Source organism: Salvelinus fontinalis, chromosome 26 (assembly GCF_029448725.1).
Source record: "Salvelinus fontinalis isolate EN_2023a chromosome 26, ASM2944872v1, whole genome shotgun sequence".
Classification (NCBI taxonomy): domain Eukaryota; kingdom Metazoa; phylum Chordata; class Actinopteri; order Salmoniformes; family Salmonidae; genus Salvelinus; species Salvelinus fontinalis.
In genome coordinates, this window is record NC_074690.1 from 44,197,243 (window position 1) to 44,219,630 (window position 22,388).

A 22,388-nucleotide genomic window follows, 5' to 3' on the forward strand; every position below is an offset into this window, starting at 1 on the left:
TTGAATGTTAATTTCTCTACCATAAGCCACCTCCAACGTCCTTTTAGAGAATTTGGTAGTATGTCAAACCGGTCTCACAACCACAGTCCACGTGTAACCACGCCAGCCCAGGACATCCACATCTGGCTTCTTCACCTGCAGGATCGTCTGAAGGGGTGCTGATGAGTATTTCGGTATTTTTTATTTTTTTTGTGGGAAAAACAAATGCTGGCCCACCCATGGTTGTGCCCCTGCCCAGTCATGTGAAATCCATAGATTAGGGCCTAATGAATTTATAAAAATGTACGTATTTCCTTATGTGAACTGTAACTCAGTAATATTTTTGTTCATATACATGATTTAGATGTTTTACCAGACGTTATGTGTATACAAGAAACATGGCTTAAACCTCAGTTCGATTATATCATACCTGGGTTTATCTCTGAGAAGTGATAGTGCTCGGGTGGTGGGTGTGCTACATTTATCAAAGAAGGTGTAGCACATAGAGTGATTAATGGTTTCAAAGAACATGATTGTGTGGCGGTGGAGATGTGTAGAGAAGGGGGTATTATCACGTTGTTTAATTACTGTAATCCTTGTAAACCCAATTCTGTGTGTGAATTAGACATAGTTGTGAAATCCAGTTCAGGTTATGAGGAGATATGGTGTGTAGATTTCAATGCGCGTATCAGCTTGTGAGGTAGCACTGCCACGGATGCCAATGGTTTAATGGTTGAAGATTTTATGGAGCGGAGGGGACTAGTTTGTCTAAATGATGGTCGGGGGACATGGGTAAATATGACTAGAGGTACATCGTCATGTTTAGATCATACATTGGCGTCCTCCTCCATTTCTGGTATATGTGAGTGGGATGTGAAGATAGAATCCACAATTGGCATTGATCATTTCCCAGTTATGTGCAGCATAGACGTTGACGAATGTTTTCAGAAAAGGGAACTGGTTTCCCTGATCGTGATAAGGCTTTTAAAACTTTCTAGAATAATTTTACATTTGATAGCATGATAGTCTTGGAAAGTCATTAAGAATGCAAAGAAAGGTGCATGGCAGGGATTCTGTTCTTCTATAGGAAGGGAAACAATTGGGGGATGTGTGGAAATTGTTAAAGAGGATGATGGGGAAGGAAAGACAGTACAGATACCTGAGGAAATGTAATGGCTGTTTTTTGCAGCAGTTCATAAAGTTGACAATCTAAGTGATGAATGTAGAAGACGTAAGTAAGAAAAGCTAAGAATGCATGAAGATGTATACCGTAAGGCGTGTGATTCAGGAGAATCACTGGATTGCAGAATTCACCATGTTTGAAATAACGAGGGCTTTGGAGGAGTGTGGTTGCACTGCTCCAGGTGAGGCTACATTATGTTTAAACATCTGCCTATAGAAGTTTTGGGAAAGATTTTGAGTTTATGTAACAAAATATGGCGGACAAGAGTGCTACCATCAGGATGGAAATGTGCTGTGGTGTTGCCTTTTGTGAAGCCTGGTAAAGATCCATCCAGTCCTACTAGTTATAGACCTATTGCACTTACATCAAATCTCTGTACGTTAATGGAAAAGTTGATTGTAGGCATGTATTATCTGGAACATAGGGGTCTATTAAGTCCATACCAGAGTGGATTAAAAGTAAATTATACAATGTGGCGGGAAGGTCTACAGATTAACTTGAACGGAATGGGTATTAGTGGGAGAATGTACAACTGGATTATGGATTTCTTGTTTGACCGAACCTTCCAGGTCAGGGTGGGATCGGAGTTATCAAGAGAAAGCGAGGTGGAAATGGAACCCCACAGGGTAGTGCTATTGGTCCTATTTTATTCACGTTGATGATCAATGATATCTTCGGGAATATCGGACAGGGTATAGGGGCGGCCTTATATGCAGATGAGGGTGCCATTTGGAAAAGAGGAAGACATTTTCCTTATGTAATAGAGAAAATGCAAGGTGCTCTTGTCACATGTTGTTCGCTAACAAGAAGATAAAGGAAGGTGTCAGTGTTCAATTATATGAAGAACGAATGGAAAGGGTAACAGAATTTACGTATTTGGGGCTATGGTTTGATGAAAAGCTTAAATGGAGACGTCATATTACATGTATTGACACTAAATGTAAGAAAGTATAAAATCTTATGAGGAGAGTAGTTGGGCATGATTGGGAGGCAAATAGGCAATCTTTACCGAATATTTATTGTACTTTGATGAGATCGTCCATAGATTACGGGTGCTTTGTATACGGTTCTGCGGCTTTTACATCACTGTTGCGCCTTGATAGGATGCAAGCGAGGGCACTCAGGATGTGCAATGGTGCATTTAAAACTACACCGGCTGAGGCTTTACAAGTAGATACTTGGGAAATGCCACTATCCCTAAGAAGAGTTAAGATAGCCCTGGCATACTGGGCAAGACTGAAGGGTAGTACAGTAGATCATCCTACACTGACAATATTGGATGACTGCTGGGAATATGAACGATATCAAGAGGGGTTTTGGCTCAGATATTGGGAAAAGGGTGGTGACTATGGACTCAGGGACCTTGTTATTGGGCCATCTGTGGCAATAGAAAATGTGCCACCGTGGTTGATGGATTTTGATTGAAGAAAAGAAACAGTGGCGTGAAGAAGATAATGTAGGAACAAAAGTAGATCAATATATTAGTAATCAGTTTTATTCTTACCTTCCAATGTATACATATGGTTCAGAGGATCCCATGAATTGGAGGACAGGAGCAGGTGTATTTATTCATGAGTTCAGTGTTAATCTATGCAAGAGACTAACAAATGATTGATCTGTATATTCAACAGAAATGGTTGGATCATTTTTGCATTGCAATGATAGAGGGCGTGCAACCAAAAAGAGTAGTAATATGTTGGGACTCTGCATCACTTTTGTGTAGTTTCAAATCCGGAAAGTCAGAACGTGAGGAATTATGGATAGAAAGAATGACGCTGTTGTTGGGGTTGCAAAGAAAGAAATGGTTCATACAGGAGTTAATGGAAATTATATAGTAGATATAATAGCAAAACGAGCAGTGAAAAATAATATTGTGGATATACAGCTGCAGTTGGGTAGAGGGGAAATTAAAACATTGATTTGGAAAAAGGGGTTAGATTGCTGGCAGTGACAATAGGAGGAAACTATTAAGGGCAGATGTGTTTTATAGTACAAGGAAATCTGTACTGGAGTTAATGTCATATAATGGGAAAAGAAGGGAGGAAGTTATGTTGTGTAGGTTGAGATTAGAGCATACGGGATGGAATTCCTCTTTGAAATGTATAGGGAAACATGGTACTGGAATGTGGGCGGCAAGTATCCTAGTGGTTAGAACGTTGGGCCGGTAACCGAAAGGTTGCTGGATCGAATCCCCGAGCTGACAAGGTAAAACTCTGTTGTTCTGCCCCTGAGCAAGGCAGTTGTTCCCCGGGCTCCAAAGACGTGGATGTCGATTATGGCAGCCCCCCGCACCTCTCTGATTCAGAGGGGTTGGGTTAAATGCGGAAGACACATTTCTCTGTAATGGCTGTATGGTAGAGGAAACAATTGAACATGTATGATTATTTTGTGAAATGTGTGACGTAGAAAGGGAGAGTTTGTTTGACAGGGTCAGAGAGGTTGGACGGGAATGGGGAGTGGGTGGTATTTTGTGTGGGGGTGATGGGAGTAGTGAGTGTAGGGAATGATTTTATTTTATTAGAAATTCAGGGTTAGTTAAGAGAATAATATAGTGGTATAAATCAGTGGAGGCTGCTGAGGGGGGCTGGAACGGAGTATATGGAATGGCATCAAATCATGTGTACCATTCCACTGATTCTGCTCCAGCCATTACCACGAGCCCGTCCTCACCAATTAAAGGTGTCACAACTGCCTGTGGTATGGATACAGTGGGTCGTGACCGGTCTCACACTCCAGTACAGTAGGTGGCGATGTAAGCAGCTGTCAGTTGGTTGCAATCCGGCAATAAAGGCGTAAAGAACAAGAAGCACGGCGTTAGTTTGTCATTGCATTTTACGGTCTTTTACTGGCAGCGGCTGTTACGTGCACATTTTTTGTAGAAGAATCTCGTCTAGCCAGACATATAGTTATAGAAAGTAGGGTTTTGGCGGTCTAAAATCGGGCGCTAGGTTATTGTAGAAAATAATTCATTTACCGTGACTATTGAAGGTTTCATATCGCGTTTTAATGGCGTTATAGTCAGAAGCATCTATTGTGTAAGAAAGCTAACGTTAGCGGCTAATTTCCCGCATTGTTGAATCGACAGCGTGGGATCCTCGCATTATGGCCAACAACACTGTCGCCGGGAACCAGCAACCACCACAGGCCGTGAGCAAGATTGGCCCTAACGCTGGAAAACATGGCAACAACTTGCCTCTCTGGGGCAACGAAAAGACTATGAACTTGAATCCTATGGTTCTCACCAACGTGCTCTCATCTCCATATTTCAAAGTTCAGCTTTATGAATTGAAAACCTACCATGAGGTGGTGGATGAGATCTATTTCAAGGTAACGTCGAGACCCATGCTACAAGGCTAGCTAACGTTAGCTAGCTTTGATAATGTAGCTAACGTCAGCTAGCTAACGTTGGTTAGCTTCATAACCTTAGCTAGCTGTTTGAATAAAAAATTGGGAAATGGCTAGCTAAATTATTAATTGGCAGGTAACGGTAACTAACTTTTGCCTAACTTGTTTTAATGTGGCTGTATGTAACTCTCAATGTTAATTCCACGGCTAAACGGACACTCGTTTCTATTCTGTTTACACATTTGAGCGGTTAACTAACATTAGTTAGTAATAGTTATATTTAAAACTAGTTAACAATCCCCAGTTGTGGTGGTTTCCTGTAGGTAAGTCGACTGCTGATAATTGGGAATATTGTGTTGGAAGTTACTTCTAAAGTAGTTATCTAAACTTTCTAGACAAACCTAGCTTACGTTAGCGAGACTGACTAGCCAAATATCTAACGTTAGATAACTTGAAGATAACTAGTAAGTGTTATGTAATGTTGACTAGTGAGCGGTAATTGCATGACCATACAACGCAACGTCATCAACATATTTGCATGTCGTGAGATTTGTCGTGGTTAACTTTAACTTTGAGGCAGCCAACAAATGACGTAGCCAACGCCACAATTTGATTTTTGCATCATTGGGTCTCACCATGTTATTTTCTCCCTAGGTTACTCATGTTGAGCCCTGGGAGAAAGGCAGTAGGAAGACTGCCGGGCAGACTGGAATGTGCGGAGGGGTAAGTTAGAAAGTACGTGCCTTTTGCCTTCCTGTGTTTATCTCCCTGATGCTGCCTGGGTTATTTCAGCTTCTGCAGCTGAGAGTAAAATCCATGCAAGTGTAACAGTATAACATTAAACCGTCCCCTCGCCCCGACACGGGCGCGAACCAGGGACCCTCTGCACACATCAACAACGGTCAACCACGAAGCCTCGTTACCCATCGCTCCACAAAAGCCACGGCCCTTGCAAAGCAAGGGGCAACACTACTTAAGTCTCAGAGCAAGTGACGTAACTGATTGAAATGCTACTAGCGCGTACCCGCTAACTAGCTAGCCATTTCACATCCGTTACACTCACCCCCCTTTCAACCTCCTCCTTTTCCGCAGCAACCAGTGATCCGGGTCAACAGCATCAATGTCACAGTATAAACTTTACGTCGTCCGCTCGCCCCGACACGGGCGCGAACCAGGGACCCTCTGCACACATCAACAACGGTCGCCCACGAAGCATCGTTACCCATCACTCCACAAAGGCCGCGGCCCTTGCAAAGCAAGGGGCAACACTACTTAAGTCTCAGAGCAAGTGACGTAACTGATTGAAATGCTACTAGCGCGTACCCGCTAACTAGCTAGCCATTTCACATCCGTTACACAAGTTCCATCCTAACCAGAGAAGCTAGTCTCTGCCAACTCATGTTTATAAGTGCATCACAAACAGTCGGGTCCAAACTTATCCAGTTTCCGAGCTGGTCACGGATGCACCTCAGCCACGCTCAAAGTCCTAAACGATATCATAACCGCCATTGATAAAAGACAGCCGTCTTCATTGACCTGGCCAAGGCTTTCGACTCTGTCAATCACCGCATTCTTATCGGCAGACTCAACAGCCTTGGTTTCTCTGACTGCCTCGCCTTGTTCACTAACTGCTTCTCAGATAGTGTTCATTGTGTCACATCAGAGGGCCTGTTGTCCGGACCTCTGGCAGTATCTATGGGGGTGACACAGGGTTCAATTCTCGGGCCGACTCTTTTCTCTGTTTATATCAATGATGTCGCTCTTGCTGTGGGTGATTCTCTGATCCACCTCTACGCACCTCTTCTGTATACATCTGGCCCTTCTTTGAACACTGTGTTAACAAACCTCCAAACGAGCTACAATGCCATACAACACTCCTTCCGTGGCCTCCAACTGCTCTTAAATGCTTGTAAAACTAAATGCATGCTCTTCAACCGATCGCTGCCCCCGCCCGATTAGCATCACTACTCTGGACGGATCTGACTTAGAATATGTGGACAACTATAAATACATAGGTGCCTGGCTAGACTGTAAACTATCTTTCCAGACTCACATTAAGCTTATCCAATCCAAAATTAAATCTAGAATCAGCTTCCTATTTTGCAACAAAGCCTCCTTCGCTCATGCTGCCAAACATACCCTCGTAAAACTGACTATTCTACCGATCCTTTATTTCGGCGTTGTCATTTACAAAATAGTCCCCAACCCTCTACTCAGCACACTGGATGTAGTCTATCACAGTGCCACCCGTTTTGTCACCAAAGCCCCATATGCTACCCACCACTGCGGCCTGTATGCTCTCGTCGGCTGGTCCTCGCTACATATTCGTCGCCAAACCCGCTGGTTCCAGTTCATCTAAGTCTCTGCTAGGTAAAGCCCCGCCTTATCTCAGGTCACTGGTCACCATAACACCCACCCGTAGCACACGCTCCAGCAGGAATATCTCACTGGTCATCCCCAAAGCCAACACCTCATTTGTCTGCTTTTCCTTCCTGTTCTCTGCTGCCAGTGACTGGAACGAATTGCAAAAATCACTGAAGTTATATCTCCCTCATTAACTTTAAGCATCAGCTGTCAGAGCAGCTTACCACTCGTTGCAGCTGTACACAGCCCATCTTTCAATAGCCCATCCAACTACCTACCTCATCCCCATATTTGTTTTGGTTTTTCTTCTCTTTTGCACACCAGTATTTCTACTTGCACATCCTCATCTGCACATCTATCACTCCAGTGTTAATTGCTAAATTGTAATTACTTATTTATTGCCTTACCTCCTTACTTAATTTGTACCCACTGTGTACAGATTTTTCTATTGTTTTTGACTGTACATTTGTTTATCCCATGTGTAACTCTGTGGTTTTTGTCGCTTTGCTTTATCTTGGTCAGGTTGTAAATGAGAACTTGTTCTCACCTGACCTACCTGGTTAAATAAAGGTGGAATAAAATACACATTGGTCCCCTTGATAAAGATGAGCAAAAAAATATTATAAGATCAACACATTATTAATACAATTGCTTAGAGAAAGAGATTTTGTTTAACAAGTAATCCCTTTAAAAAAAAAAAGATTGGGGTAAAAATTGAGACCCCCTGTTTTCAAACCTTTCAGTAACTCACCTTGCCAGGATAACGACACAGCCTGTTTCTAAAATGTTTTCTGAGATTGAAGAACACATTAGGAGGGATCTTGGACAATTCCTAAAAACAGAATATTTCCAGATCCTTAATATGCTTTGTCTGTGCTTGGACTTCCCTCTTCAATTCAAACCACAGGTTTTCAACAGGGTTGAAGTCTGGAGACCTAGATGGCCATTGCAACTTGTCGATTTTTGTGGTCAATTAATAATTTATTTGTGGATGTGTGCTTGGGGTTATTGTGTTGCTGGACAATCCACTTGAGGCCAAGTTTCAGGCTCCTGGCAGGGGCAACCATTTGTTGGCTAAAATATACTGCTACTGGGCAGAGTTAAGGATGCCGTTGCCCTTAACAAGGGACCCAGGAACAGCTAGTGCTGATTTGCGGTAGGTTTCGTTACTATTATTAAAAAATAATCATGGGTCAGGGCTTCCCGAGTGGCGCATTGGTGTTAGAGGAGTCGCTACAGATCTGGGTTCGATCCCGGGCGTTGCAGCGATGGGACTAGACTGTAACTACCAGTTGGACCACAAAATTGGGGAGAAAAAAAGTTTAAATAAATACCAATCATGGGTTTCGATTATTTGACCTTAAAATGATTCAAGCTTTTAATGGAAATTCCAAAGCCCAAAATAGTAAATTGCCAAAAGGTAAAAACTATTCCTTTGTCTGTCAGGTCCACATAGAAAAATAAGAATTTACTATGAAATAATAAAATAAATTACCTTGTTTTATTTGACTTTTTAATTCCTTAAAGTCATCTGTGCTCAGGCAGTAACAGCCAGACGACAATCCAATGTTATCTGTTCCTCCCATACTGTACTGTCTTCAGTCATCCTATTTAGCTAGACTGCCCAACTATGCTGCAGAGCAGTCTGACAATCATTTGACTAGTTTTTGAAAGTCGACAGTTCATGAAAGTATGCCTTATCCTTCTCACGTGTCGTTGTGTACATTTCCCTCTCATGCGGCAACGTATGCCCTCTATCTAACCTAACAGGCTTGAAAGGGGATACCTAGTCAGTTGCATTACTGAATGCATTCAACCAAAATGTGTTACACATTTAATCCAACCCCTCTGAATCAGGGAGGTGCGGGGTCTTAATTGACGTCCACGTCATCGGCGCCCGGTGAGCAGTTGTTGCTGGTTAACTGCCTGGCTCAAGATTTTTCCACCTTGCCGGCTCAAGATTTTAACCAGAACTTTTGGTTACTGGCCCCGCACAGTGTATCCAACTCGAACCCAGCCAGAAAAGAACAGGAGCAATGGATTGTGGTCATTCTAGTTATTTGCCACATTCCTACGCTAAACTAGCCTGATCCCAACCATCCTCCTGCTGGCTGCAGATTCTGCCATTAAGTTGCCGGTAATATGTCAAACGTGGAATCTGCAACTTTTCTCATGTGGCATAACAATTTACTATTTCTACCGATCTGCGTGCCAGGTTTTCATATGCACATTTTTGTGGAACAGCTTCATTTAATTTGTCTTTGTATCTCAATCATTGTGATGTGGTGAATCAAAATTCTATTCAAATCAATATTAAAATGACACAAACCTAAAAAAGTAACTTCTATTGCTAACTATGTAAAAACGGCCTACATAAAGCCAACAAATAAACATTGCAACCAGTAGGATGAAAATATCTGGGTAAACAGAAAGGCCATGCCTATGTGATATGTCTGCCACCAACTTGAAACATTGTATCAACTATTAACTTCGGGTCTTGCCAAAGCTCACTAGCAAACTAACTTCTAACGTTTCCCACGCCAGTAAGCTCGGGACAGACGCAGCTGTAGGCTATCAGGTAGGCCCATTTTATGACATTTCCACTGGATGAGAGCATGCCATTTTTTTTAATCGAAGGAGAGCGAGCTGGAGAGATTTTCCAAAATACATTTTTTTATTTTTATTTTATTTCACCTTTATTTAACCAGGTAGGCTAGTTGAGAACAAGTTCTCATTTGCAACTGCGACCTGGCCAAGATAAAGCATAGCAGTGTGAACAGACAACAACACAGAGTTACACATGGAGTAAACAATAAACAAGTCAATAACATGGTAGAAAAAAGAGAATCTATATACAATGTGTGCAAAAGGCATGAGGTAGGCAATAAATCGAGTAATTACAATTTAGCAGATTAACACTGGAGTGATAAATCATCAGATGATCATGTGCAAGAAGAGATACTGGTGTGCAAAAGAGCAGAAAAGTAAATAAATAAAAGCAGTATGGGGGGTGAGGTAGGTAAATTGGGTGGGTAGTTTACAGATGGACTATGTACAGCTGCAGCGATCGGTTAGCTGCTCGGATAGCAGATTTTTAAAGTTGTTGAGTGAGATAAAAGTCTCCAACTTCAGAGATTTTTGCAATTCGTTCCAGTCGCAGGCAGCAGAGAACTGGAAGGAAAGGCGTCCAAATGAGGTTTTGGCTTTAGGGATGATCAGTGAGATACACCTGCTGGAGCGCGTGCTACGGGTGGGTGTAGCCATCGTGACCAGTGAACTGAGATAAGGCGGCACTTTACCTAGCATAGCCTTGTAGGTGACCTGGAGCCAGTGGGTCTGACGACGAACATGTAGCGAGGGCCAGCCGACTAGGGCATACAGGTCGCAGTGGTGGGTTGTATAAGGTGCTTTAGTAACAAAACGGATGGCACTGTGATAAACTGCATCCAGTTTGCTGAGTAGAGTATTGGAAGCTATTTTGTAGATGACATCGCCGAAGTCGAGGATCGGTAGGATAGTCAGTTTTACTAGGGTAAGTTTGGCGGCGTGAGTGAAGGAGGCTTTGTTGCGGAATAGAAAGCCGACTCTAGATTTGATTTTGGATTGGAGATGTTTGATATTAGTCTGGAAGGAGAGTTTGCAGTCTAGCCAGACACCTAGGTACTTATAGATGTCCACATATTCTAGGTCGGAACCGCCCAGGGTGGTGATGCTAGTCGGGCGTGCGGGTGCAGGCAGCGAACGGTTGAAAAGCATGCATTTGGTTTTACTAGCGTTTAAGAGCAGTTGGAGGCCACGGAAGGAGTGTTGTATGGCATTGAAGCTCGTTTGGAGGTTAGATAGCACAGTGTCCAAGGAAGGACCGGAAGTGTACAGAATGGTGTCGTCTGCATAGAGATGGATCAGGGAATCGCCCGCAGCAAGAGCAACATCATTGATGTATACAGAGAAAAGAGTCGGCCCGAGAATTGAACCCTGTGGTACCCCCATAGAGACTGCCAGAGGACCGGACAACATGCCCTCCGATTTGACACACTGAACTCTGTCTGCAAAGTAGTTGGTGAACCAGGCAAGGCAGTCATTAGAAAAACCGAGGCTATTGAGTCTGCCGATAAGAATATGGTGATTGACAGAGTGGAAAGCCTTGGCCAGGTCGATGAAGACGGCTGCACAGTAATGTCTTATCGATGGCGGTTATGACATCGTTTAGTACCTTGAGCGTGGCTGAGGTGCACCCGTGGCCGGCTCGGAAACCGGATTGCACAGCGGAGAAGGTACGGTGGGATTCGAGATGGTCAGTGATCTGTTTGTTGACTTGGCTTTCGAAGACCTTAGATAGGCAGGGCAGGATGGATATAGGTCTGTAACAGTTTGGGTCCAGGGTGTCTCCCCCTTTGAAGAGGGGGATGACCGCGGCAGCTTTCCAATCCTTGGGGATCTCAGATGATACGAAAGAGAGGTTGAACAGGCTGGTAATAGGGGGTGCGACAATGGCGGTGGACAGTTTCAGAAATAGGGGGTCCAGATTGTCAAGCCCAGCTGATTTGTATGGGTCCAGGTTTTCCAGCTCTTTCAGAACATCTGCTATCTGGATATGGGTAAAGGCGAAGCTGGGGAGGCTTGGGCGAGTAGCAGTGGGGGGGGGGGGGGGGGGGGGGGGTGTTGGCCAAGGTTGGAGTCGCCAGGAGGAAGGCATGGCCAGCCATTGAGAAATGTTTGTTGAAGTTTTCGATTATCATGGACTTATCAGTGGTGACCGTGTTACCTAGCCTCAGTGAAGTGGGCAGCTGGGAGGAGGTGCTCTTGTTTTCCATGGACTTCACAGTATCCCAGAACTTTTTGGAGTTAGAGCTACAGGATGCAAATTTCTGCTTGAAAAAGCTGGCCTTTGCTTTCCTGACTGACTGTGTGTATTGGTTCCTGTAGATTAGAAATTAAGGGTAAATAATTTCTAATTTCTTAATTTCTAATCTACAGTGTTTGGTTATTTTAATTTCTGTTAATGCATTCAATATATAATTCCCTTTTACCGTTTTCATTGTCTGAGTGGACACATTGTTGGCAGAGCGCACAACTTATGCAACACTTGTGAGAAACAAGTTTTGATTTATTTCATTCCATTAATGAGTTTTGTCAATTTAATCAATGTCTCTTGTCTGGAGAGCTCCTGTCAATGTTGAGTAAGGACGTGCACCTGATTACGCTTAGAAGTAGGCCCATAGGCTTCCTGGCCTGAGCACAAATAAATAGGCATATAAATGTGCCCATTTGGGGCTCTGATTGGCTAATGAGCTGTGGAGCTTCTCAAAGTAATGTTTTCTTCACCTTAAAGAGCTATCAAACTAAATCTATTTTTACATCAACTGAGATGTATGACAATAGTTCCTCAATTAGGTACATCTTTCCAGTTCTCTCCCTTTTGAGAGTACTGTGTTAAAGGGAAAAATGTCATGCTCTGGTCCAGTGGAAACTTCATTAAAATAGGCCTACCTGATTACTACTTATTCAGTGCTTGACTTGGACTGAAATAGGTTTCGGTGCTGGTACTGTTTATTTTTAGGTGCAGGAGCTCCACTATATTCTGTTAGAGGAACAGGAGCTCAAGCAGTAGAACATGTGAGGTGTCGGGTACTCTGCTCCGGTGAGCTCCTGCCCAAGTCGAGCACTGCTTTTTATCCCTTGCACAAATAGCCTACAGCTGTCTGTCCTGAGCTCACTGGCACTGGGAAATAAGTGCCCAGAATATTTTATACAATTTCGATAGCTGCAGCTTCTGACCAGACCCAAATTAGTAGTTGATACAATGTTTGAAGTTCGTTGCAGATGGGCCATGAATGTGTTTGTTAAAAAATACACATCAAACCGAATTGCATCAATTCGTTCCCCTAATCAAACCGTATCATATCGGAGCCCATGTATGTAGATGGGTATTGAATCATTCATAAAAGGAGAGATGCACATCCCTATCAATTAACCACGTAGTAGATTTTCATGTGTGCTTGTTGTTTTGTTGGAAGATTCACTTGTGACCAAGGTTCAGCCTCCTGGCAGAGGCAACCAAGTTTTTGATTTAAAATCTCCCCATACGATCAAAGCTCCACCACCATATTTTACAGTAGGTTTTGGGGTCTTTTCTGCACAGGCATCTTTCTTTCGATGCCAAAACCCCAACACTGATGTGCGTGGCCAAAGAGCTCTCTTTTCATGTCATCCAACAAATGTTAACTGGAGTTTGCTAAACTGCATTGGGACTTGGATTGGATCCGGTGCTATGGCCAGATGACATGAAAATTGAGCTCTTTGGCCACGCACACCAGTAGTGGGTTTGGCAGCGAAAGGAAGATGCATATGCAGAAAATAACCCCATGCCTTCTGTAAATATGGTGGTGGATCTTTGATCACATTTTGTTTGCACTGGTCCTAGTGCCTTTGTTAATGTCAACGGCATCATTACATTTTTTGCCAAAAACCTGGTTGCCTCTGCACGGATCATCCAGAAAGACAATAACCCCAAGCACACATCAAAATCCATCAAGAAATTAATTAACCACAAATCAGCCTCCTATTGAAAACCTGTGGTTTGAATTGAAGGCAGTCCATAAGCAAAGATGAAGGATATCAAGGATCTGGAAGGATCCTGTATGGAAGAATGATCTAAGATCCCTCCCAATGTGTTCTCCAATCTCGGAAAACATTTCAAAAAAGCTGTGCGGTTATCCTGGCAAGGTGAGCTTTTGAATGGCACCCCTGTTTCAATACCAATCTTTTTTCTATGTAATGGTATTAGTATAAAATATAATCTCCCAATGTTTTGGGTGCATATAAAATAGCTCTATTTTTTTGAGCAGTGTATATATAAAAAATAAAGCGAACACTTAAACAACACAATGTAACTCCAAGTCAATCACACTTCTGTGAAATCAAGCTGTCCACTTAGGAAGCAACACTGATTGACAGTAAATGTCACATGCTGTTGTGCAAATGGAGTAGACAACAGGTGGAAATTATAGGCAATTAGCAAGGCACCCCCAATAAAGGAGTGGTTCTGCAGGTGGTGACCACAGACCACTTCTCAGTTCCTATGCTTCCTGGCTGATGTTTTGGTCACTTTTGAATGCTGGCGGTGCTTTCACTCTAGTGGTAGCATGAGACGGAGTCTACAACCCACACAAGTGGCTCAGGTAGTGCAGCTCATCCAGGATGGCACATCAATGCGAGCTGTGGCAAGAAGGTTTGCTGTGTCTGTCAGTGTAGTGTCCAGAGCATGGAGGCGCTACCAGGAGACAGGCCAGTACATCAGGAGACGTGGAGGAGGCCATAGGAGGACCGCTACTTCCGCCTTTGAGCAGGAGGAGCACTGCCAGAGCCCTGCAAAATAACCTCCAGCAGGCCACAAATGTGCATGTGTCTGCTCAAACGGTCAGAAACAGACTCAATGAGGGTGGTATGAGGGCCCAACGTCCACAGGTGGGGGTTGTTCTTACAGCCCAACACCGTGCAGGACGTTTGGCGTTTGCCAGAGAACACCAAGATTGGCAAATTCGCCACTGGCGCCCTGTGCGCTTCACAGATGGAAGCAGGTTCACACTGAGCACGTGTGACAGACGTGACAGAGTCTGGAAACGCCGCGGAGAACGTTCTGCTGCCTGCAACATCCTCCAGCATGACTGGTTTGGCGGTGGGTCAGTCATGGTGTGGGGTGGTATTTCTTTGGGGGGCCGCACAGCCCTCCATGTGCTCGCCAGAGGTAGCCTGACTGCCATTAGGTACCGAGATGAGATCCTCAGACCCCTTGAGACCATATGCTGGTGCGGTTGGCCCTGGGTTCCTCCTAATGCAAGACAATGCTAGACCTCATGTGGCTGGAGTGTGTCAGCAGTTCCTGCAAGAGGAAGGCATTGATGCTATGGACTGGCCCGCCCGTTCCCCAGACCTGAATCCAATTGAGCACATCTGGGACATCATGTCTCGCTCCATCCACCAACGCCACGTTGCACCACAGACTGTCCAGGAGTTGGCGGATGCTTTAGTCCCGGTCTGGGAGGAGATGCCTCAGGAGACCATCCGCCACCTCATCAGGAGCATGCCCAGGCGTTGTAGGGAGGTCATACAGGCACGTGGAGGCCACACACTACTGAGCCTCATTTTGACTTGTTTTAAGGACATTACATCAAAATTGGATCAGCCTGTAGGGTGGTTTTCCACTTTAATTTTGAGTGTGACTCCAAATCCAGACCTCCATGGGTTGATAAATTTGATTTCCATTGATAATTTTTGTGTGATTTTGTTGTCAGCACATTCAACTATGTAAAGAAAAACGTATTCAATAAGAATATTTAATTCATTCAGATCTAGGATGTGTTATTTTAGTGTTCCCTTTATTTTTTTGACAAGTGTATATATTTTTTGCTCATCTTTATCAAGGGGGCCAATAATTTGACCTGGCTACATGTACACATCAAAAGTCAGAGCTTGAAAGTTGGCTGTTTAGAATATTACAATGAAAACATACTTTTAATCTGCATAGTTCAAGACATGGCATATGGAGGTGTAGTGAGATAGCCAATGGGCTGAACAGTTCTCTTATCACTCATCTTGAAGAAAATGGATACTAAAAACGATGGAAAAAATATCAAATTATAAATTATTTAAATAGCATGGGTGACTGGGGAAAAACAAACTGAATTTAAGGCCAAGTGGCAAACAATAATGCTGGCCCTGGGGGTGGCGATGTGAGCATGCGGGTCTGGGCACATATGAGATGTAGTCATTGTTGGCGTGCGTGTAAGTTGTTTGTATATGGGAACAAGTCTGTATTTGACAGTTGAACGCAAGCAACACACTTAACTTAGTTGTGGAGTAGGGCCGTGTTGAAAACTGATAATGGTTCACCCCAAAACTTAGTGGTCAACTTGAGATGTTAAGGGACACTGGTCCAAAAATAACATGTCTGACTCATGAACCTCTGTTGTCCTCAGGTGCGGGGAGTCGGGACTGGCGGCATTGTGTCCACAGCCTTCTGCCTGCTGTATAAACTGTTTACCATCAAGATGACCCGTAAACAGGTGATGGGACTGATCACTCACAACGACTCACCCTACATCAGAGCACTTGGCTTTATGTACATAAGGTACAACTCTGTTTTAATGTTGGTTTATGGAAAAGTATGTTTGCACAGGAGGATAGGACCCATTGGACCTATTTTTTAAATTTATGGCCGCAAATACATTTCAATCACTCGACCTTAGTGTTGCAACCTCTTTGTGAAATGCTCAGCAGTCATTTTGTGGTGTTTAGTTGCATGCATAGACTTAAACATGGCGTCATTGTATCTGTCCCGTTATGGCTTCTGTGAGATGCAGCGCCATTGAGGCCATCCCCACTTTGATGAAGTCAATTGTCTTCTACTTCTATGAGTTGGCAAACAAACTGAAAGGGTGCCCACTGCCACCTAGAGTGTACTATTTGAACAGGTATAACGCCATGGTTGGTTATTTACTGCCCCTGAAATGGGAAATATGTGTCTTTGCCATAGATGAATAGGGCAAACTTTTTATAGTATTTTCTGACACCCTACAGTAACACTTTGGCACCAGTTGAGTAGCTGTATTAACCACGCCCCTCTGTAAACATACCTTTTTCGATGATGGTTCCAAGTACTTATTTAAATAAGAATAAGGTGTATATCACACTCAAAATGACAGTTGGCGGTGATATTCCTTTAATAATCCTGCCTCCTGAAGCCACATGTTTGACATGGGGGAGGGGACCAGTATCTTTATGATAATATTTGATCAATGAATGTAGAAGCAGTAGTCATTTTTCATACTTTGATCTGGGTTTATCCAAATGTCATCAAATTACATGAAAAACGTGATTTTGACTGTTCATGACCTTTAACACTGAGCCTACAATTCCCGTGCCCCGCGGAAATTCGAATTAACATAATTTAAAAAATCCTCATCAAAGTCTGTTTAAGCTAGTGATATCGTCTCAATCTGCCAATATGGCCCTTCCACATCTGCGGTGAAAGGTGGCAAAGCTAGAGCAGTGTTTGTCAGACCAATCGGTCTTCTCACAAAAACCTAAACCTTCCGAACTGTTTGGCCTACACAGTATTATGACCACTCTATTGAAAGAAGAGACCGTTTTGCTCTAGGATGCTCACAAGACTCGTCTGAAGTCGGTACAGCCTCTTTTGCCAACTTCTGTCTTCAGCGTCCGAACGGTTTGGGATGCACACTAATGTGACCCCTATGTGGACAGCTGAGACTTTCACAGACACGATGGTGTTCACCGTTTTGCTCTAGGATGCCCACAAACCTTAGCAAGCCTTCGTCTGAAGGTCACCGGTACCAGGGGGGAAGGAAGTTTAGTGCCTGAAGAGGATAAATACATGTTAAAAAAATAAAATAAATGTATACACGAAGTCAGGTTTGGACACCTACTCATTCATGGGTTTTTCTTTTTACTATTTTCTACATTGTAGAATAATAGTGAAGACATCAAAACTATGAAATAACACATGGAATCATGTAGTTACCCAAAAAGTGTTAAACAAATCAAAATAGTTTTTATATTTGAGATTCTTCATATAGCCATCCTTTGCCTTGACAGCTTTGCACACTCTTGGTATTCTCTCAACCAGCTTTGAGGTAGTCATCTGGAATGCATTTCAAGTAACAGGTGTGCCTTGTTAAAAGTTAAGTATTGGAATTTATTTCCTTAATGCGTTTGAGCCAATCAGTTGTGGTATACAGAAGATGGATAAAATCTGACCCTGAGCAAGGCCGTTAACCCACTGTTCCCCGGGCGCAGATGACATGGATATTGATTAAGGCAGCCCCCTCACCTCTGATTCAGAGGGGTTGGGTTAAATGCGGAAGACACATTTCAGTTGAATACATTGTTGTACAACTGACGTCCCCCTTGTCTTACCTGTCCTTTCCTGCAATGGTGAGTTGCTTTTGAGTTTGATGTTATTACACGCCTTCCCAGAAGAAAATCTGATTCACATACAACACTATATAGTTATCAAAAAGGAGGACCAAGGCACTATTCATGTTATTAAAATGCCTTTATTTGTATGGCATGTACATCTTTTTGATGACCAAAGAGCACCTTCTGTCTACCAAAACCTATTGTGTACCTTAGCAGTAATTCCCTTCCTCCCTTTTTTTCTATCTCGTTTTAGATGGTTAGCAGGCGGTAGTCCAAGACTTCTACATGTTATTCAATGGGATGTTCATAATTAGATGCTCATAGTGTGTTTGTTCATCCAGATACACCCAGCCCCCTGCAGACCTGGTGGACTGGTATGATGTTTTCCTGGATGATGAGGAGGTATGTCCACACGGGTAATACTTTCATGTTTCTCTACCTTTCACTAACTAGTCTGGCATGATCCAAACTGTTGTCTCAGTTCTCTCCTCGTTGTGATGCTCAGAGCTGATTGTTCACCTTTGCCTTCATTTGGCTTAATTGCCCCCCCAGTTGGGTAACTAGGTAATTCATTCTGCTGTGCTACCTGTTTTTGTCAGGGTAAGTATATTTGACCATAGTCAAACTCTGTTAACTAAAGGCATGCCCAGATGTAATCCGGACTTATTGCACAAAACAAATTTACAAAACTTGACCACTACTCCGAAATGTATAACATGGTTCCTCCCTGGCCCACCACCTCACAGATCAGTTTTTATTTTGTAAAAAATTGAAATTACAATTTTATTAGAAAATATACCTTTAACACATCAATCCTTTGCTTTGTTTGCTTCTCTCTGACACACACACGCGCGCGTCTACTTAGCACAATTTAATAATTTCCTGGGGAGAATCTTGTTATAGATTTATCTTCTCTGTGCACCTTCAATTGGCTGGATAGTGTTTGGCAGACTGTGCAACCAGGCCAACTTTCTTGTTCTGATGCAATATTTTAACCTTACATCCTCTGACAACCTACCTAACTGGCTAATTCCCATGTTCTCTTCTTTAGATGCCCCTTGTGCAGCAGGTGAATTGGATAATGTATCTCTCAGCACTGTTGGTTTGCGTGTGTGAGTGCAAAACGGCTGTTCAGTTCTCTACCCATTCAAACCTGGTCTCTCTGTAGCTGGTGTGCACCTACCTACTTATCTACCTCCTCCACTCTGTACTTGCACTGTGGCCAATGTCTCCCTGGACTGTCGAGGAAGGAGGAAGCACAACTCTTCTCTTGAAACCTTTCTTCACTGTCCACGGATCCATCTCCATTGTTTAAAGTCGTTTTCTCTCCTTGTTTCACCTCCACCTTTACTACTCATTTTGATGCTAGTGCAGATGGTGGAGAAGAGGAAGCCACTTTAGACTATTGAGATGCACCCCAGGTTTTCTGTTATTTTGACAACATACACAATATATACAAAAGTATGTGGACACCACTTCAAATGAGTCGAATCGGCTATTTTAGCCACACCCTTAGCCGATGGTATAAAATTGAGCACACAGCCATGCAATCTCCATAGACAAACATTTGCAGTAGAATGGCCCGTACTAAAGAGCTGAGTGACTTTCAACATGGTGCCGTCATAGGATACCACCTTTCCAACAAGTCAGTTCCTCACATTTCTGCCCTGCTAGAGCTGCCCCGGTCAACTGTAAGGGCTGTTATTTTGAAGTGGAAACATCTAGGAGCAACAACGGTTCAACGGCAAAGTGGTAGGCCACACAAGCTCACAGAACAGGACCGCTGAGTGCTGCTGCGTGTAAAAATCGTCTGTCCTCAGTTGCAACACTCACTACTGAGATCCAAACTGCCTCTCGAAGCAACGTCAGCACAATAACTGTTCGTCGGGAGATTTATGGGTTTTCATGAAATGGGTTTCCATGGCCGAGCAGCCGCATGCCTTAGATCACTATGCTCAATGCCAATCGTCAGCTGGAGTGGTGTAAAGCTCACCGCCGTTGGACTCTGGAGCAGTGGAAACGGGTTCTCTGGGGTGATGAATCACGCTTCACCATCTGGCAGTACGACGGAAGAATCTGTTTTTTGCCGATGCCAGCAGAACGCTACCTACCCAACTGCGTAGTGCCAACTGTCAAGTTTTTGTGGTGCTGTTTTTCATGGTTCGGGCTAGGCACCTTAGTGAAGGGAATATTAACTAATTAATTAATTCTAGACAATTTTGTGCTTCCAACTTTGTGGCAACAGTTTGGGGAAGTCCCTTTCCTGTTTCAGCATGACAATGTCCATGTGCGCAAAGTGAGGTCCATACAGAGATGGTTTGTCGAAATCGGTGTGGAAGAACTTGACTGGCCTGCACAGAGCCCTGACCTCAACCCCATCGAACACCTTTGTGATTAATTGGAACACCGACTGCGTGCCAGGTCTAATCGCCCAACATCACTAATGCTTTTGTGACTGAATGGAAGCAATGTTCTAACATCTAGTGGAAGCCTTCCCAGAAGAGTGGAGGCTGTTATAGCAGCAAAGGAGGGACCAACTCCATATTTAATGACTTTGGAATGAGATGTTTGATGAGCAGGTGTCTACATACTTTTGGTGATGTACTGTATCTTTGTAAGAGAGCTCAGTCTAAGTACAGACTCTTGAGGACAGCCAGACAGATTAGATGCCAGCAACTATTTTTCCATTTCCCTATTATTATTTCCTATATCAGGCACTAAGCTACATTTTTATGCAAACACATGATAATGATTCATATGTGTGCATATTAAACTAGATGAAAACAGAGGTGAAGTTTCAGTACATGGTCATCACAAATTATATTTGATTTCTAATTGAGTGATGGAGGCAAGTGTTAAAAACCAGGGACTAGGAAGATAATCCTGTAAATCGCGCTGGATAAGTGTCTGCTAAATGCCAAACATTTAAATGAATGAATAAGATTCTAAATACAATCAATGCCTTTTGTACTTCTGTTTGCATCTGTGTTAATAAGGTTTTGAATACCCCCCTCCTAATGTTCTCAGGAGCTGGATGTGAAGGCCGGAGGTGGCTGCGTTATGACAATCGGAGAGATGGTCCGGTCGTTCCTCACCAAGCTAGAGTGGTTCTCCACTCTCTTTCCACGCATTCCGGTTCCAGTGCAGAAGATGATCGACACGCAGATGAAGGCAAGGCCCCGGAAGGTTCCCGAGAAGGTAGAGGAGCCGGAGGAACCACCAACAGAGGGGCGAGCAACGGAGGGCCGTAGACGCTCCAGGTAGGAAATGGAGCGCAGCCCTTACAGATAATATTTATTTTGTTGATCACATCTGTCGGCGGGATTGTGACGTTAATGCAGCTGAAATGTTGGTTTGTTTCTGGTCAGGAGCCCCAGGCGTACCCCGAGCCCCAGGAGGACTCCCAAGCGGTCGAGGAGCCGGAGCCACCACCGCGAACGAGAGCGCCACGGCCCCAGCTTCGACCGCGAGCTGGAGAGGGAACGCGACCGCCAGAGGAAAGAGCGGGACTCTGGGGATGGGAAAGGAGAAGAGCGGGAGAGGCGTCGGTCCCGGAGCGCAGACCGTACCCAGGAGCGCCGGGAACGTCGCGGGAGCCGGGAACGCAAGGGAGAGCTAAAAGACAGGGAGAAAGATGCGCATGGGGGTGTGGAGAATGACAGGAGGAAGGACAGGGAGTACCATAAAGATGGGGGCAGCGAGAGGGAGAGGTCCAAGGACAAGAGGAGCAAGGGAGAGGCGGAGGACAGGAGACAAAAAGAAGCGCGAGATGAGAGGGGTCACAGGGAGGAGAGGAAGGCCAAGCGCTCCAGTCGGAGTGCAAGCAGGGAAAGGAGACACAAGAAGTCCATAAAGCGGCAAGTCAAAGAAGAGCGCAGAGGCAAGGCTGAGGTAGGGGAGGACAAGGAGAAGTCCATAAAGCAGCAAGTCAAAGAGAGCAGAGGCAAGGCTGAGGTAGGGGAGGACAAGGAGAAGAGTAGGAAGAAGCAGTGCAGCCGGGAGGGGGAGCAGCGCTCGCACAAACACAGCCGCAGTAAAGAGCGGCGCCATCGGCCACATGAGCCCAGCAACGGGAAAGACCACGGGAAACACGGAGAGCGCAAAACGAGCCAGAGCACAGAGCGATGATTGCGAACTAGTGCTGAGCCCCCCCTAGCGCAATTCACAACTCTCCCTCCATCCTTTTTCTTCCTTACATTTTTTTACTTGATCATGTCGCTTGTTTAAAATTTAAAAAAACGTTATCACAAAATCACCTGAACTTGTCTTTGGCCAACGTAACTTTGTGTAGATCTTTCTCTGCCTTTTCATCCCTTTCTAGACCAGCGTTACTCTTCTCTCTACTGTAGTCATTTCAATCTTTATGGTACTTTGTTTTTGTGTCTGGAAAGTTCCAAATTGCTTTGTACATATGGATCTGAGAATGTTTTAAATCTTAGAGAAACCTCCAAAGGGGAATTTGTACTACGCACTGAGCCGTGCTGTATTTGGTCAATTGCTCTGTTGCATTTTGTTTTCTAATAAAACAACTTTTATGGAAGGAGAATTCTGATTGTGGTTTTGTTGATACTGTAAT

General features: G+C 44.0%; 1 protein-coding gene across 4 annotated transcripts; it reads left to right on the forward strand.

Annotated features, from left to right (window-relative positions):
- Window positions 1-3,967: 3,967 nt before the first annotated feature.
- Window positions 3,968-22,358, forward strand: LOC129824412 (pre-mRNA-splicing factor 38B-like). Of its 4 annotated transcripts, XM_055884034.1 has the most exons (6): window positions 3,968-4,489; window positions 5,162-5,230; window positions 15,850-16,001; window positions 18,154-18,214; window positions 20,840-21,072; window positions 21,181-22,358. In XM_055884034.1, the coding sequence occupies exons 1-6, from the start codon at window positions 4,265-4,267 to the stop codon at window positions 21,938-21,940; spliced, it is 1,500 nt and encodes a 499-aa protein (XP_055740009.1). In that variant the 5' UTR covers window positions 3,968-4,264; the 3' UTR covers window positions 21,941-22,358. The 4 variants fall into 4 exon arrangements, with proteins under 4 accessions (XP_055740009.1, XP_055740010.1, XP_055740011.1 ...); XM_055884035.1 differs by lacking the exon at window positions 3,968-4,489 and having other exon boundaries at window positions 5,160-5,242; XM_055884036.1 differs by lacking the exons at window positions 3,968-4,489; window positions 5,162-5,230 and having other exon boundaries at window positions 15,963-16,001; window positions 18,154-18,228.
- Window positions 22,359-22,388: the final 30 nt, after the last annotated feature.